Raw genomic sequence first — 15568 nt, 5'->3', positions numbered from 1 at the left:
AGACAGACGCTATATAAAACAAATGGTGTTGGAGACAGAAGGATCCCAGCTCAGACTGCGACTGATGCCCCGACTTGTAAGTACACGCTATACTTCATCGTGGCTTTAGGGGACAGTTAAACGGTCCATTGAGACCTGCAGGTACGTCCTCTACAGACACACTTTAATTCTTGGAAAGGCCCCGACTGAAGTGCCCTTCCCACATTTTGTCTATGCAGGCCGCCTGAATGGCCGGGTGGGTGTAAATAGAGACTTCCAGGTCGGAAAGACTCCTGGGGCGTCTGCGATTCAAATCAACTTTCTACTTCACTGCCTTCAGTAAGCAACGGGGTTCTGACTACGCTCGGACATTGACTGTCCCATCTTACCCACCGTGTGTCTCTTAGTTTACTTACCCAAACACCCGTTCCAGACTGTCATTCCCAAAAGTCCGGCTGCGATCAGGCGACTGTCCCTCCCCAACAGTAACTAGCGCTCGTCTGCGAAGTGGAGTCCACCGGTCACATAACAGTCCGCACTCGTCCTCGTGCTGCCGCTTCTAACCAAACACCTGTCCTCTGACTCCGAGACCACGCCCCCTCCGCTTCCCATTGGGCAGTGGGCGGAGGCGCGCCAGTTGCCGCCGCAGCCGCTCTAGTGTCTGTTTGGTCGCGCGACGGGAGCGAGCGGTGCTCGCGCGGGCGTGTTATCAGCCCGCCGGTAGAAGCCGAAAGGATCTGCGTCGCTGTGTCTTTTATCATCTGTTTCGTTTTTTTTTTGTTTCCCCTTCTAGTGGAGAGTCCTCCTCTGACGACGTGACCATGTCTGGAGGGTCTAGCAGCGATCCCGAAGGCGTCCTGAGCTATCAGGTGAGTAGCTGTGTGGTTTTTATTTTTGTATTTTTTTAACGAGTAGACACGCACAGTAAATGAATGGTTGCCTTTGACTTGATGCACGTTTTGCATTCCACTGCAACGCTGAGCCCGTGCCTCGTTAAAGCGGACGTAGCTGCGGTGCTTCGACCACTCCGTCCTTCGCTTGCGGCTTGTGCGGGTGGCAGACGCCCGTCAAAAGCCCGCTGCCATGACGTCACCCTCCCCCGGCTCCGCAGTCACCCGGGTGCGAGATGCCGCGTCGCCGTGTGTGGCTTGAAGCCGCCCGTGCCTCCTCTCATTGCCGGCTCTCGAGCTCAGTGGTCGCCTCGATGTGACCTTGAAGCATCATTGGAGACCGGGGTGGAGATGCAAACGCGCATCAAATCCTCTACGAGGGCGACCGGGCTCGGGATGTGCTGCTCCTCGTACGAGGCGCCGTCGAGCTTCTCTCCGCAGCGTGGCTTGCTTGTTGAGGTTTGCCGTGGATGGGGGATGCACGTGCCGTCATCTCAACTGGACGCCCCGCTTCTAAAGGGGTAGCAGTTTGTATTTCTCCAATGGGGAGACTTTGTGGTGTGTGTGTCAGGTTACTGGCTTACCTTCAAAGGCACTGTGGTGGCATAGCGGCTAAGGGACTAGGCAGGATATCACAGACTCTCCATGACCCTCTTTGGCCATTTTATGGGCCGCTGGAATCAGTAAAACCATCAGGTGTTTTGGGATGTGCTCACCTCAACACACACGTGTGAATGAATGCGCCTGACTGATTTGGATATTGAACAGTGGAAAGTTCAATTATGTTCTGTTTACGGTGGAAAGCTGATTAGTGTGCTAATCCCGTAGGCTATGTTCAGAGCATTATCTATATTTTGTAAATGGAGTTTTTAAATAAACATAATGCATTATATACAGTGCATCCGGAAAGTATTCACAGCGCTTCATCACTTTTTCCACATTTTGTTATGTTACAGCCTTATTCCAAAATGGATTAAATTCATTTTTTTTCCTCAGAATTCTTCACACAACACCCCATAATGACAACGTGAAAAAAGTTTACTTGAGGTTTTTGCAAATTTTTTATAAATAAACTGAGAAATCCCATGTACAGAAGTATTCACAGCCTTTGCTCAATACTTTGTCGATGCACCTTTGGCAGCAATTCCAGCCTCAAGTCTTTTTGAATATGATGCCAGCACAAGCTTGGCACACCTATCCTTGGCCAGTTTCGCCCATTCCTCTTTGCAGCACCTCTCAAGCTCCATCAGGTTGGATGGGAAGCGTCGGTGCACAGCCATTTTAAGATCTCTCCAGTGATGTTCAATCGGATTCAAGTCTGGGCCGTGGCTGGGCCACTCAAGGACATTCACAGAGTTGTCCTGAAGCCACTGCTTTGATATCTTGGCTGTGTGCTTAGGGTCGTTGTCCTGCTGAAAGATGAACCGTCGCCCCAGTCTGAGGTCAAGAGCGCTCTGGAGCAGGTTTTCATCCAGGATGTCTCTGTACATTGCTGCAGTCATCTTTCCCTTTATCCTGACTAGTCTCCCAGTTCCATCCCCACAGCATGATGCTGCCACCACCATGCTTCACTGTAGGGATGGTATTGGCCTGGTGATGAGCGGTGCCTGGTTTCCTCCAAGCGTGACGCCTGGCATTCACACCAAAGAGTTCAATCTTTGTCTCATCAGACCAGAGAATTTTGTTTCTCATGGTCTGAGTGTCCTTCAGGTGCCTTTTGGCAAACTCAAGGTGGGCTGCCATGTGCCTTTTACTAAGGAGTGGCTTCAGTGTGGCTACTCTACCATACATTGATGGATTGCTGCAGAGATGGCTGTCCTTCTGGAAGGTTCTCCTCTCTCCACAGAGGACCTCTGGAGCTCTGACAGAGTGACCATCGGGTTCTTGGTCACCTCCCTGACTAAGGCCCTTCTCCCTGATCGCTCAGTTTAGATGGCCGGCCAGCTCTAGGAAGAGTCCTGGTGGTTTCGAACTTCTTCCACTTACAGATGATGGAGGCCACTGTGCTCATTGGGACCTTCAAAGCAGCAGACATTTTTCTGTAACCTTCCCCAGATTTGTGCCTCGAGACAATCCTGTCTCGGAGGTCTACAGACAATTCCTTTGACTTCATGCTTGGTTTGTGCTCTGACATGAACTGTCAACTGTGGGACCTTCTATAGACAGGTGTGTGCCTTTCCAAATCATGTCCAATCAACTGAATTTACCACAGGTGGACTCCAATGAAGCTGCAGAAACATCTCAAGGATGATCAGGGGAAACAGGATGCACCTGAGCTCAATTTGGAGCTTCATGGCAAAGGCTGTGAATACTTATGTACATGTGATTTCTCAATTTTTTTATTTTCAGTAAATCTGCAAAAATCTCAAGTAAACTTTTTTCATGTTGTCATTATGGGGTGTTGTGTGTAGAATTCTGAGGTAAAAAATGAATTTAATCCATTTTGGAATAAGGCTGTAACATAACAAAATGTGGAAAAAGTGATGCGCTGTGAATACTTTCCGGATGCACAGTATACACACAGTATATGTATATAATATACCATATAACGAAGTACACACATATATTTCAATAACTTTTACAGGGACATGCAAGAATCCATCTTTGCTGGCAGCAGAACATCTAGGTACCAAGAGAAATGAGGCACTGCAGAGGGTGGTGAAGATGGCACAGAATATTACTGCCTTCTGTTGAGTACATATACTGTACAAACCCCCATCTGAAGTTAGAGAGGGTCTTCACCAGTGTGCATCTCCAAAGTAAAAGAAAAAAAAAAGTTAAATTTACTTCCATGTGGAAAAGGACAATAGCTAAGAGCATTAATGCAGGCCAACTATATACATACATTTGGAAATAGGAAATTAAAACAAAAAAAAAACCCACAGTGGATCAATAAAGAGTTGAATAAGTAGTTATAAAGAAAAAAAAACAGTGGTATAAGGCGTGTAAGACTAATACCTCCAATGTGAATCAGGGGGGCAACCATTAAGAAGAATATTAGGGAGGCTAAAAGGCAGGTAGAGAGGAGTATAGCAGATAAGGTGAAAGACAACCCAAACAGATTCTTTCAGTATTCTAGTAGTGAGACATCAAGCAAAATGACCCCTTTTATTGGCTAACTAAAAAGATTACAATATGCAGGCTTTCAAGGATGGTGACAGAAGAAGGGGTCCTGAGTTGCTTTGAAGGCCTGCATATTGTAATCTGTTCAGTTAGCCAAATAAAAGGGTCATTCTGCTTGACTTCTCACTACATCCGTAATGGCTAACACGGTACAACACCCTAGTCCTACAGTATTTTAGTAGTAAAAGAACAGTCAAAGAGGAGCTGAAGTGCATCAGGAGTAGAAAGGGGGATTAAAAAATACAGACAGTAATAATAATAATTCTATATATAGTACTTTTCTCACTGCTCAAAGCGCTCTCCATGCAGGGAGAACCCAGGAAGCGAACCCACAATCTCCTTACTGCGTCCCCTGTGTGGAAGTGAAATGGCTAATGCTGTAAACTTGCTTTTTTTACATGTGAGGAAGTGCTTCACCTCCCAGCGATAAAAGGGATTACTAAGGTGTGCTGCTGAGGGATTTGGAAATTGTAGAGGGAGAAGAGCTGCTTAGATTAAAACAGCTGAAATCAAACAAATCACCAGGAGCGGATAAGATTTACCCTCAGGGTTAGCAAGTATTGATATAAATAGATGAATAGGAAGTCACTGCACACTGGGGAAATTCTGAAGGACTGGAAGATGGCAAATATTATCCCATTATATAAAAAGGGTGACTAGGGAGATCCAAGCAACTACAGGCCAGTAAGCTTAACATACATCACAGGAAAATTAATGGAAAGAATTATTTAAGGATAAGATTGAGCAACACATGGCAAGGACAGGAGTTATTAGGAACAGTCAGCGTGGGGTCAGAAGAGGGAGGTCGTGTTTTACCAACAAGCTGGAATTCTGTGCAAGAAAAGAATACAGCGGTAGAGGTGTATGTGATATTTGTTATCTTGACTTTCAGATGAGGTGCCACGTGACTGGCATCTCTCTTCAGTTCAGCTAATGATTGTTGACACCCACCATTTAGATCAGGGTTCTCCAACACGTTGCTTGCGATCTACCGGTAGCTTGGCACCCCTTTCCAAGTAGTTCGCCAAGGGGTTAATGAATCCTACATAAATTGTGAATACATGATTAGTCAAATTAGGGGTGGGCGATCTTTCCAAAAAGTCATATCATGATCCTTTTAACACAAAATCACGATCCACAATCTGAATTGCAATCTCTCTTTTCGATGTGGCACACTTAAGAGAATATCCGGACTCTGTCTCATCAAGACCTAAGTAACACTTTATTTTAAATATCAAACAAAGTTGAATTCAATTGTTTTGTTGTTCGCTAGCTAAGGAACACGCCTTAAAGCTGACGAGTGAGTGAGGAAAGCCCCTCCCCTCAGCCTGCTGCATGTTTCTTGAATTCATGCAAATAAATCAATTACCGCAAGCGGACTATGATACATAGCGAAATGAGAGAGGTCGCAAAATCAACCGGAATGTTCAAGCAAATTATAGAAAAATACCCGATCTAAATCCATTAAGTTGTTCTCTCGTGAAAAGCGGACAAACAGACAGACAGACGTTGGATTTTATATATTATATATCAGGAAACCTTCAAACTAATGTGCAGTTAAAGTCTCAGCAGCATTTCTGGAGATTAGTAGAGCCCGATAACTCTAAGAATCTTCACCAAGTGGCTCTGAAAGTGTCTGCTTTGTTTGGGTCTCCATACCTCTGTGAGTCTGACAGGAATGTCATGAAATCAAAGTTCAGAACACGACTGACAGACGAACATTTAAATGCCTCCATGAGAGTGAACCTGAGTGGCTCCACTCCACCATCATCTGACTAACTAAAAAAGACATCACACATGCGACTGGACCTGTGAATAAAGTGACATGTGACAAGATGACAAATGAATAAGTCCTATCTGTGGATTTGGAATTGCATTGTTCTGTTTTGACAGCATTCATGTTTTAATTCAATAGTGTGAGATACACTAGGAAATGCATACAGACATACAAAATGCACTTGCAGGTGAACTCATTATTTCTTGTGATGTTTTAATGCAAACTGTGAGTTGTGGACACCAACATTTTGTAAATGTTCAGGCTAAACAAGCTTATTCAGTTTGTTTGGGTTGAAATGAGCTGTGAGAAGAAATATTAGAAAACATGAGGACCTCTCGGCCATTTTCGTTTTATAAAAGTATCTCTCAGGGGAAAAAAGGTTGGAGACCCCTGATCTAGATGGTGATCGATGACCAGCAGTCCTCCAAGGACTAAGGTGTCTCGTGCTTACAGATTCACTTTATACGACATCGGCAGAGTCACACCGTATCTGACAAATGAATATGCAGCACACCTCCTGGTCCAGGTTCTGATCTTGTCACGTTTGGACTTTCGCAACTCTCTGTTGGTGGGAGCACCGGCATGTGTCACCAAGCCACTGAAAATGGTTGAAAATGCAGCAGCACGTCTGGTGTTTTTTTTTTTTTTTTTCACATTGCTACATTGTCTCCCCGTAGCGGCACTTATTAAGCTCATATCCTTGATGTGTCCGAACATGCTGTGTATAAATGAGGGCTGATTGAATAGTAACGAGACTTGATTTTTTTTTTTGACTCAGAAATTGAATGTCTCCACTGGCTCAGAACATTTTTCTTTATCCAAGTAGCGTCCTTCACGTTGAAAGTTCATGTAACTTGAGCCCTGTGTCTCCTTGAAATGTTGATATTCATAACCGCTGTGGAAGGCCTCTCTGAATGTGCGCCGTGATTCACTTGCGTGTTGCCGACTGAAATGCAGCAGTACGGCTAATCGTCCCATCACTGTATTCGTTCAAGCATTTAATTGCCGCTCTTGCCAAGGTTAACGCAAAATTCAGTCTCTGCTGTGCTCTCACAGGACTGTCTTCTTCAACTGCCATGATGACACCTACAAGGTGCTTCCTCTCACCGTGATGGAGCATCATGTGTTGATGTTTGCAAATACCTGGATGGCATTCCCATGCAGGGTCAACAGAGGGTCTCCTTACTTTTTATGGAGACACTTGTGTGGTCCTCTGCTCCTTCTCATCCGCTCAGGTCTGCTGATGATTGGTGTCTGGTGAGACCACCTTTGTGTGGCTTCAAATCTCAATCCAGACTCCATGTGCAACACTCGGCTAGTTGAATGAGGTGCTCACTTCCATTTGAAATTCTGACGCCCTCAATGTGGTTAAGAAGCGTTAGAAATTCACCAAACAAGAGGGTCTTCAGTCTAACTAATGTTAGGTGTTTGTGCTCAAGGATTCTGAGCTCCTCAGTTATGATGATCACTTTTGAATGTTCATCTTGTCACACTTATTTCCAAATACCATTATGTTGGCCTGTTTTGCACGTCGCTTTGGATTAATGTGTCTGTGAAACTAATAGACTTAATGTAAATGTTCTTTCTGACAAATGGCGCAGAACAATGGTCACTCGTGCCAGTAGTCTCGGGGACAGTTTCTATTTGCAGCTCATAAAGTTATTGAAGTGCCAGTCATAATAACAGGGAAAATGGGTGAATGTCAGTCAGGCCCCTGACCATGAGCGTGGGGTCCCCTCAGGTCTGTGTTCTGTCACCTCTCCTCTCTTTTTTCCTTTCCTCTGTTTATGCCAATGACTGTACCTGCAGGGACCCCTCTGTTTAAACTGCTGGATTTTGCTGGGGACAGCACCCCTCCACTCTTGGAGCTCTTTCTGTGTTGGGAATTCAGGGAAGACCTGAGTAGTTGGAATCACCGGTCAGCATTTGACCTGACGTGGACTGAGCGCAGGACATGTCTTTATTTATATATTTATTTTTGGTTCTTTATTTTACCTTACATAATTTCCTGTATTAGAAATTTGTTAGTTTTCGCATACCCCTTGGGGTCAGAGTGCAGGGTCAGCCATTGTACAGCACCCCTGAAACAATTAAAGGTTAAAGGCCTTGCTCAAGGGCGCAGTAGAGTAGGATCTCTTTTGGCAGTGAACCGGCAGCCTTCTGGATACCAGCGCAGATCCTTAGCATCTTGTTCCAGTACTATTTATGATATGCAATGAAATGTAAATAAAGGATGACATTTTGTACTTTAGTTTCATATGAATTGGTTCATCCAGAACACATATTCTATGAATATATGTGCATGTTTGGTGTATATGAATATGTATATATGAATATATATGTACTGTATGTATATATATATATATATATATATATATATATATATATATATATATATATATATATATATATATATATATATATATATATATATATATATATATATATATATATATATATATATGTGTGTGTGTGTGTATACTGTATATATCGATAGAAATTCTTCTCTATACTAATTACTACTTTTTTAAAATGACTAGGGGGCTCTACCCCCTGCTCACTTCGCTCACCAACCTCCGGGCGGGCCCTACACGTTAGCCACTTGGCGGCTCTGCTCTGGGAATTGTTACATATGCATAATGGAACCAACTATTTTACATTACATCGAGTAATTAACCATAGTAAAAAATAGTAAAACGTAATAATCTGAAATAAATGATGTTTCATGTTGCGTTAGAGGTATTTGTTGCGTAATACGATTTCGTTCTGTTTGGCTTTGAAATTAACACGCAAATACTTTTTAAAGTTACACTTTTACTGTAAAACTTCAGTTAAAGCAGTATTTGGAATTGACATTTTCTTCAATATCGCGTTGAATTTTGTTTCCGTGTTTGGAGTTACATTGTGACAACACAACGTATAACTGCCCGTGAGCGAATTTCGTTTCTTTCTCTCTAATAAATAAGCTGACTTTTTCGAATGTTTGTTCCTGTGATTTGTTGATTGTCATACCAAAAGCTATTCTAACGGGAGACTGTAAACGTTTTAATACGAGTGGCGTATCAAGATCTTCTTTGGTGTCTCATGTTAGATGTACTACATTACCTTTCTTGGTGCCTGTTAAAATTTCACTTGTAAGAATTGCTCAACCAATTTTCAATACAACTAATCTTATCGTATTGCATAGCCCATCACTCAGACATAAATTACACAGTAACATTACAATACATCCTTCTTTCAAGAGTAATTCGGCTGGTGGAAGGCCCGACAGCGTTAACAGTTGTAGATATTCTACAGGGTATTGTAAGTTGATGTTTTCATCTTCCGCACCATCACCACCAACTGTTTCAGCAGAGTCTATTGATACGCATTTAACCAGTCTGCCGTGTGACCGATTCACAATTTTCATGTTCATTCATTTGACTTCATTGTTTCTCGGTGCTAGGATTGCCTGTGTACTCATTTCTTCTGTTGATAACCCTTCAGGAACTGTGATGACAAAATCATTCACACAAATGAGAGGTGAGAGGACCGCGGGTGTGGGCTGAGAACCGGAAATGGTGGAGAGGAGGGCTGGAATTGAAAAAGTCTTTTGGCAATAGTCTCGTCTCATCTCAAGATTTTCTTTTATAATAGAGAGAACTATGTATTTATGTGTATATATTTTGTGTATATATATGTGTATATACAGTATTTATTTATTTGCAGATATATATTACACGCCCATCTATATGGGAGAAAGCAGGGTGAAATGACACCTTTTATTGGCTAACTAAATAGATTACAAATGCAAGCTTTCAAGGCAGCTAAGGCCCCTTCATCAGGCAAGGTATAACTATATATACTTTTTTTTTGTTTTTGGGGGTATATGTGTCCTTCATGATATTCTTGTCACTGTTCTGAGGAGATGGACAAATAAGAATTTCATTGGACACATGACAACCTGCTTGGAATTCTGTTGTTGCAGTCATTTCAATTTTGACGCATCTAATGATACTTACATCAGGCCAGTTTGCAGTGGGGGAAAATATTTTATGTTTTGTGGACCACCAGGGGGCGTACCACTCCTTAAACCCTGATGCATTTTTTTTATGATAGAGAGATATATAATGAGGGACTAATGGGCGTCCATACCAGGATTGGTCCTGCCTGCTCCCTTACCTGGCCAGGAAGCCATGGCAAAGAATGGCTACTGGGGAAAGGGGATATTCCTCTGCAGCAGGCATAAGAAGATGATGCAGCAGTTACAACCCTGGAAGAACACACTGACTGGGCACCTAGTGTTCCTCTGTACACCAGATTGCAGCATTTGGTCTGGAGAGCCCCAGCATGGGCAGCATGGGAGTTGGGGTGCCATGGGTCTTGCCCTGCCAGGTTCTGTGGGGTCCGCCAGGTGGACCTGTGGATTACTAACGTTGCAAGTAACATTGGGGTCCTTCCTGACCCAGAAGTGCTTCTTGTTAGTAATGCATTCAGCACTGGAAGTACTCCTGGGTCTGGGTTTAAAAGTGAGCCCTCCATTCGACTCGTGGGAGTTAAGGCTCAGTCGGAGTCAGGTGTGGGCGAGGGAGTGGAACAGAGACTGTGTAAGGGGGTATTGTTGCCATTAAACCTCTTTGATTGCTCTTGGATTGTCGTGGGAGTCTCACATACCACCTTCTGTGTTGCTGTTGCTGTCTGTTGTTGCACCGTCAGAATTGTTCATCAGAATTCAAAGGATTTTTATCTACAACATTTTTCATCCCTCAGCTCACAACACAGTGAAACCGAATGTTGTTTTCTCACAGTGATGATTTCTCACACTGCTGCCTGGTGGAAGCCTCCAGATTGGCCTAAAGTATGTGCACAAGTATAGACCGTATGCTGTTTGTCTACCAGCAGAGTCCTTGAGTGTATGCATCACGTCAAGTGTCTCCTGGCCCTTAGCGTCAACGCTAATCACCGGTTTCATATTACTAGATTGGCTGATTTCAACACCAAATTATTTTTATTTTATTTTTCATGATAAATGATATTAAGTTTTTGTATCATCAGATGTTTAGAAGCCTTTTGTTTTATGTTAAAAGTGTTGTCATTTGTACACGGTGTGCAAATCCCCTGAAAGTAAAGTCTGCAATATGCACTTAAATCACAATGTCTGAATTGTTTGGCTTGCCATTTTATCTTATTTAATAAGATCTTATATTGAATTTATTAAAAACATATCCCATTTCATAGAATCAAGTCAAAACTTAACAAAACTTCAAAATTCAAATCAACCTCCACCCATGAGGAAGACAGGAAGGCCAGCAGCCAGCGTAGTAAAGAGAGAAAAAAGTCTCTCTCCCCCCCATAATAAAATGTTATTCTAAAATGTCATTGATGAGGTCCTGCCCGGGTTTTAAAAAGCTTTTGCACAGATCCTCTAAATGAGAATTTGATGTTTTCCGATTTCAAATAATATACAACATCAGTTACCCACTGACTAGGTGCGTTAGGATTCTTCTAGGTTAGCAAGATAAGTCTACTTGCCAATAGTGAAGTAAAGCCATTACAGTTTGTTTGTCCTCCTCCATTTTAAGACCACCACACACGGCTGTTAGTGGATCAGGAGGGATTGCGACACTGAGGCTGTCTGAAAGGAATTTAAAGATTTTGGTCCTGAATGATGTTAATTTGGTGCAGGCCCAAAACATGAGGCCTAATGAGGCTGGAGCTCGATTGCAATGTTTGCTGGTTGGATTTGCCCTGCAAACATTTTGGACAATTTTAAACAAGACACATGCTTGGCTGTCTTCCACTCCTTTTCTGACATGTTGACTGAGAGATCCTGTTCCCACTGTGCTCTGAGATCTTTAAAAGGGACTCTAAAATGTTTTTATATATTAAAGAAATGCTGTCCGAGTCCCCAAGACTGACCAGTATCTCTTCTGGAATAGAAATAGGTGGGAGGTGAGGAAAATTGGGCAGATTTCATTTAGCAAAGTTACTAATTTGGAGATATCGGAAAAAACTGTGTGGATGGGAGATTAAATTTGGAGTGTAATTGTTCATAGGATGTGAAGACATTATTTGTATATAAATCTCTAAATGGTTTAATCCCATACATTAAAAACTGTGTAAGTTCAAAAGGGTGGACAAAGGTGGTTATCATGCAGAGGTGCTACAGATATAATATTCTCTAACTTGAAGTGCTTCCGCCATTGTTTCCACATTCTGATTGAGTGAAGCACAATTAGGATTGTTAGTATATTGGCAATAACTCGCATTTAATGGGGTACAAAGCAAGGGATATAAAGAAGTACTGCAGGATTTCAGACCAAGATAGTTTACTTCAACATGTTTTTGTCCCTCAACTCGCAATGCAGCAAAATCTGACGTTGTTTTCTCACAGTGATGATTTCTCACACTGCCACCTAGTGGAAGCTAAAGTACGTACACAAGCATGTGTAGCAAGTGTATGCATCATGTAGTGTCAAGTGTATCCTGGCCCTTAGCGTCAACGATGATCACGATTTCATGTTACTAGATTGGTGGATTCCAAGGCCGAATTATCCATCTATTCATCCATTATCCAACTCGCTACAGTATATCCTAACTACAGGGTCACGGGGGTCTGCTGGAGCCAATCCTAGCCAATATAGGGCGCAAGGCAGGAAACAAACTCCAGGCAGGGTGTCAGCCCACCGCAGATACCAAATTATTGTATTATTTTTTACTTTTTTATGAGAATAAATGAAGTTAAGTTTTTGTATAAGTAGCTGTTTAGTAGCCTTTTGAGCTGCCGAGCAAGAGAAAAAAAAGGAAGGCCTAAGAGAAGGTGTATGGATGTGGTGAGGGAGGACATGCAGGTGATGGGTGTAACAGAGCAAGATGTTGAGGACAAAAAGATATGGAAGAAAATTATCTGCTGTGGCAACACCTAACTGGAGCAGCCAAAAGAAAAAAAAAAGATGTTTAGTAGCCTTTTGTTTGTTAAAAGTGTTGCTGTTTGTACACGGGGTGACCGAAGTGTGTGCAAATCCCCTTAAAATTAAGTCTTTAATGTGCACTTTAATTGTTTGATTTGTCATTTTAAACTGTGGAGCAGCGCCCATGTGTAATGGGAAAAACCCAGGAACTGCCTTTTTATTTTCTTCAAAATTTCATCTTTGGATTTACTGGGTCTTTCCTGATGTTATAAGGTAGAGGTGATGGCCAAATATGTCTTCATTCCGGTGACAGCACAATGGAAGACGCTAGCTTGGACAGAGTATTTTACATACTCCAAGACAACTCCACGGACCAATGAGGAAAGACCGCCTACCAATGAAAACATTGGATTGTGATCACAACAACAACATAGCACATTTTCATACAACTAATGTAGCTCAAAGTGTTTTACATGATGAAGAAAGAGAGAAAAGACAAAGTAAGAATTAAAATCAGAGAACACTAATTAACATAGAATAAAAGTAAGGTCCAATGGCCAGGGAGGACAGAAAAAACAAAAAAAACTCCAGACGGCGGGAGAAAAAATAAAATCTGCAGGGGCTCCGAGGCCATGAGACCACCCAGCCCCCTCTAGGCATTCTACCTAACATAAATGATCAGTCCTCATTGTATTCAGGGTTCTCATGGAAGGAATTGATGATGACGGTCACGTGGACATCTGGCCTTTAATCCATCAATGTAGGATCACGTGATTTAAATGCTGCGACTGCGTGATTTCAGCGGCAGGTGTTGTTGATTTGTGGAAAAAAAAACAATATTGGAAAAATGAAATCTAGAGATTAATTATAGGGGCAATCTCATTTTCACAATTTGCTGAAAACTTGAGAGATATGACATCCTTTAAGGTTTGTCCATAGATGGTGAGAAAGTGGGGGACATCAAGGTAAAAATGTGCCTTTAACATTATGGGGGCACGTTGCCGTATTTGTGTTTTACATTTTGATTGATCGTTGGTCGGTCCGGCCTGTCAGAATGTCCCTCTACACGTGACGATGTGACTGCTCAGTGCTTTGGCCTTATTTAGGTAGTCGCATAGTCTTTTAAAGAAGCCATCGAGGTCTTGAGGGAGGACACTGCCTTTGAACTGATGCCGTTTTGGTTACCAGTTTATTTTTTTGTGGAATTGGTGTAAACAGAAGCGGACTGAGCGGATTTGCGGCCACATGTCTTAGACACTCGGGTGAAGAGAGGGGCGGAGCTGTCAACTGATCACCACCTGGTGGTGAGTTGGCTTCGATGGTGGGGGAGGATGCCGGTCAGGCCTGGTAGGCCCAAACGTGTTGTGAGGGTCTGCTGGGAACGTCTGTCCCCTGTCAGAAGTAGCTTCAATTCCCTTGTCCGGCAGAACTTCGACCACGTCCCGAGGAAGGTGGGGGACATTGAGTCCGAATGGGCCATGTTCCGTGCCTCTATTGTTGAGGCGGCTGACCGAAGCTATGGCTGTAAGGTGGTCAGTGCCTGTCGTGGCGGCAATCCCCGAACCCGTTGGTGGGCACCGGCAATGAGGGATGCCGTCAAGCTGAAGAAGGAGTCCTACAGGACCCTTTTGTCCTGTGGGACTCTGGAGGCGGCTAATAGTTATTGGCGGGCCAAGCAGAATGCGGCTTCAGTGGTTGCTGAGGCAAAAACTTGGGTGTGGGAGGAGTCGTTTGGGGAGGCCATGGAGAACGACTTTCGGACAGCTTTGAGGAGATTCTGGTCCACCGTCCGGCGTCTCGGGAGAGGGAAGCAGTGCAGTGTCAACACTGTACATGGTGGGGATGGTGCGCTGCTCAAGACGGGGGGTACTTCAAAGACCTCCTCAATCCCACTAACATGCCTTCCAATGAGGAAACAGAGCCTGGGGACTCAGAGGTGAACTCTCCCATCTCTGGGACTGAGGTCACTGAGGTGGTCAAAAAACTCCTTGGTGGCAGGGCCCCGGGGGTGGATGAGATATGCTCAGAGTTCCTCAAGGCTCTGGATGTTGTAGGACTGTCTTGGTTGACACGCCTTTGCAACATCACATGGACATCGGGGACAGTGCCTCTGCATTGGCAGGCCGAGGTGGTGGTCCCCCTCTTTAAAAAAGATCCCAATTACAGAGGGATCACCCTCCTCAGCCTCCCTGGAAAAGTCTATTTGGGGGTCCTGGAGAGGAGGGTCCATCAGATAGTTGAACCTCGGATTCACGAGGAACAGTGTGGTTTTCGTCCTGGTCGCGGAACAGTGGACCAGCTCTACACCCTTGGCAGGGTCCTGGAGGGTGCATGGGAGTTTGCCCAACCAGTCTACATGTGTTTTGTGGACTTGGAAAAGGCTTTCGACCGTGTCCCTCGGGGAATCCTGTGAGGGGTGCTTTGAGAGTATGGGGTACTGGACCCCCTGATTAGGGCTATTCGGTCCCTGGCAGTAAGTCGAACCCATTTCTGGTGAGAGTTGGACTCAGCCAGGGCTGCCCTTTGTCACCCATTCTGTTCATAACTTTTATGGACAGAATTTCTATGTGCAGCCAGGGCGTTGAGGGGGTCCGGTTTGGTGGGCTCAGGATTGGGTTACTGTCTTTTGCAGATGATGTTGTCCTGTTTGCTTCATCAGGCCGTGATCTTCAGCTCTCTCTGGATCGGTTCGTGGCTGAGTGTGAAGCGGCTGGGATGGGAATCGGCACCTCCAAATCCGAGACCATGGTCCTCCGCTGGAAAAGGGTGGAGAGCGATATCCTGCCCCAAGTGGAGGAGTTCAAGTATCTCGGGGTCTTGTTCACGAGTGAGGGAAGAATGGAGTGGGAGATCAACAGGCGGATCGTTGCGGTGTCTGCAGTAATGCGGGCTCTGCATCGGTCTGTCGT

The 15568-nt window shown here is 44.0% G+C and overlaps 1 protein-coding gene across 1 annotated transcript in view; it reads left to right on the top strand.

Moving 5' to 3' along the window:
- The first annotated feature begins 639 nt into the window (after positions 1-639).
- Positions 640-15568, top strand: part of LOC120524856 (electroneutral sodium bicarbonate exchanger 1-like) — a 237765-nt gene continuing 222836 nt past the window's right edge. Inside the window, exon 1 of the mRNA XM_039746652.1 lies at positions 640-848. Within this exon, the coding sequence (XP_039602586.1) occupies positions 801-848 (48 nt within the window). The 5' untranslated portion in view covers positions 640-800. The remainder of the gene's footprint in view (positions 849-15568) is intronic.

The sequence above is a fragment of the Polypterus senegalus genome, chromosome 3, assembly GCF_016835505.1.
Source record: "Polypterus senegalus isolate Bchr_013 chromosome 3, ASM1683550v1, whole genome shotgun sequence".
NCBI lineage: Eukaryota > Metazoa > Chordata > Cladistia > Polypteriformes > Polypteridae > Polypterus > Polypterus senegalus.
Note: the sequence above shows the minus strand (reverse complement) of the source record. Positions and strands in the feature narration are given on the sequence as shown.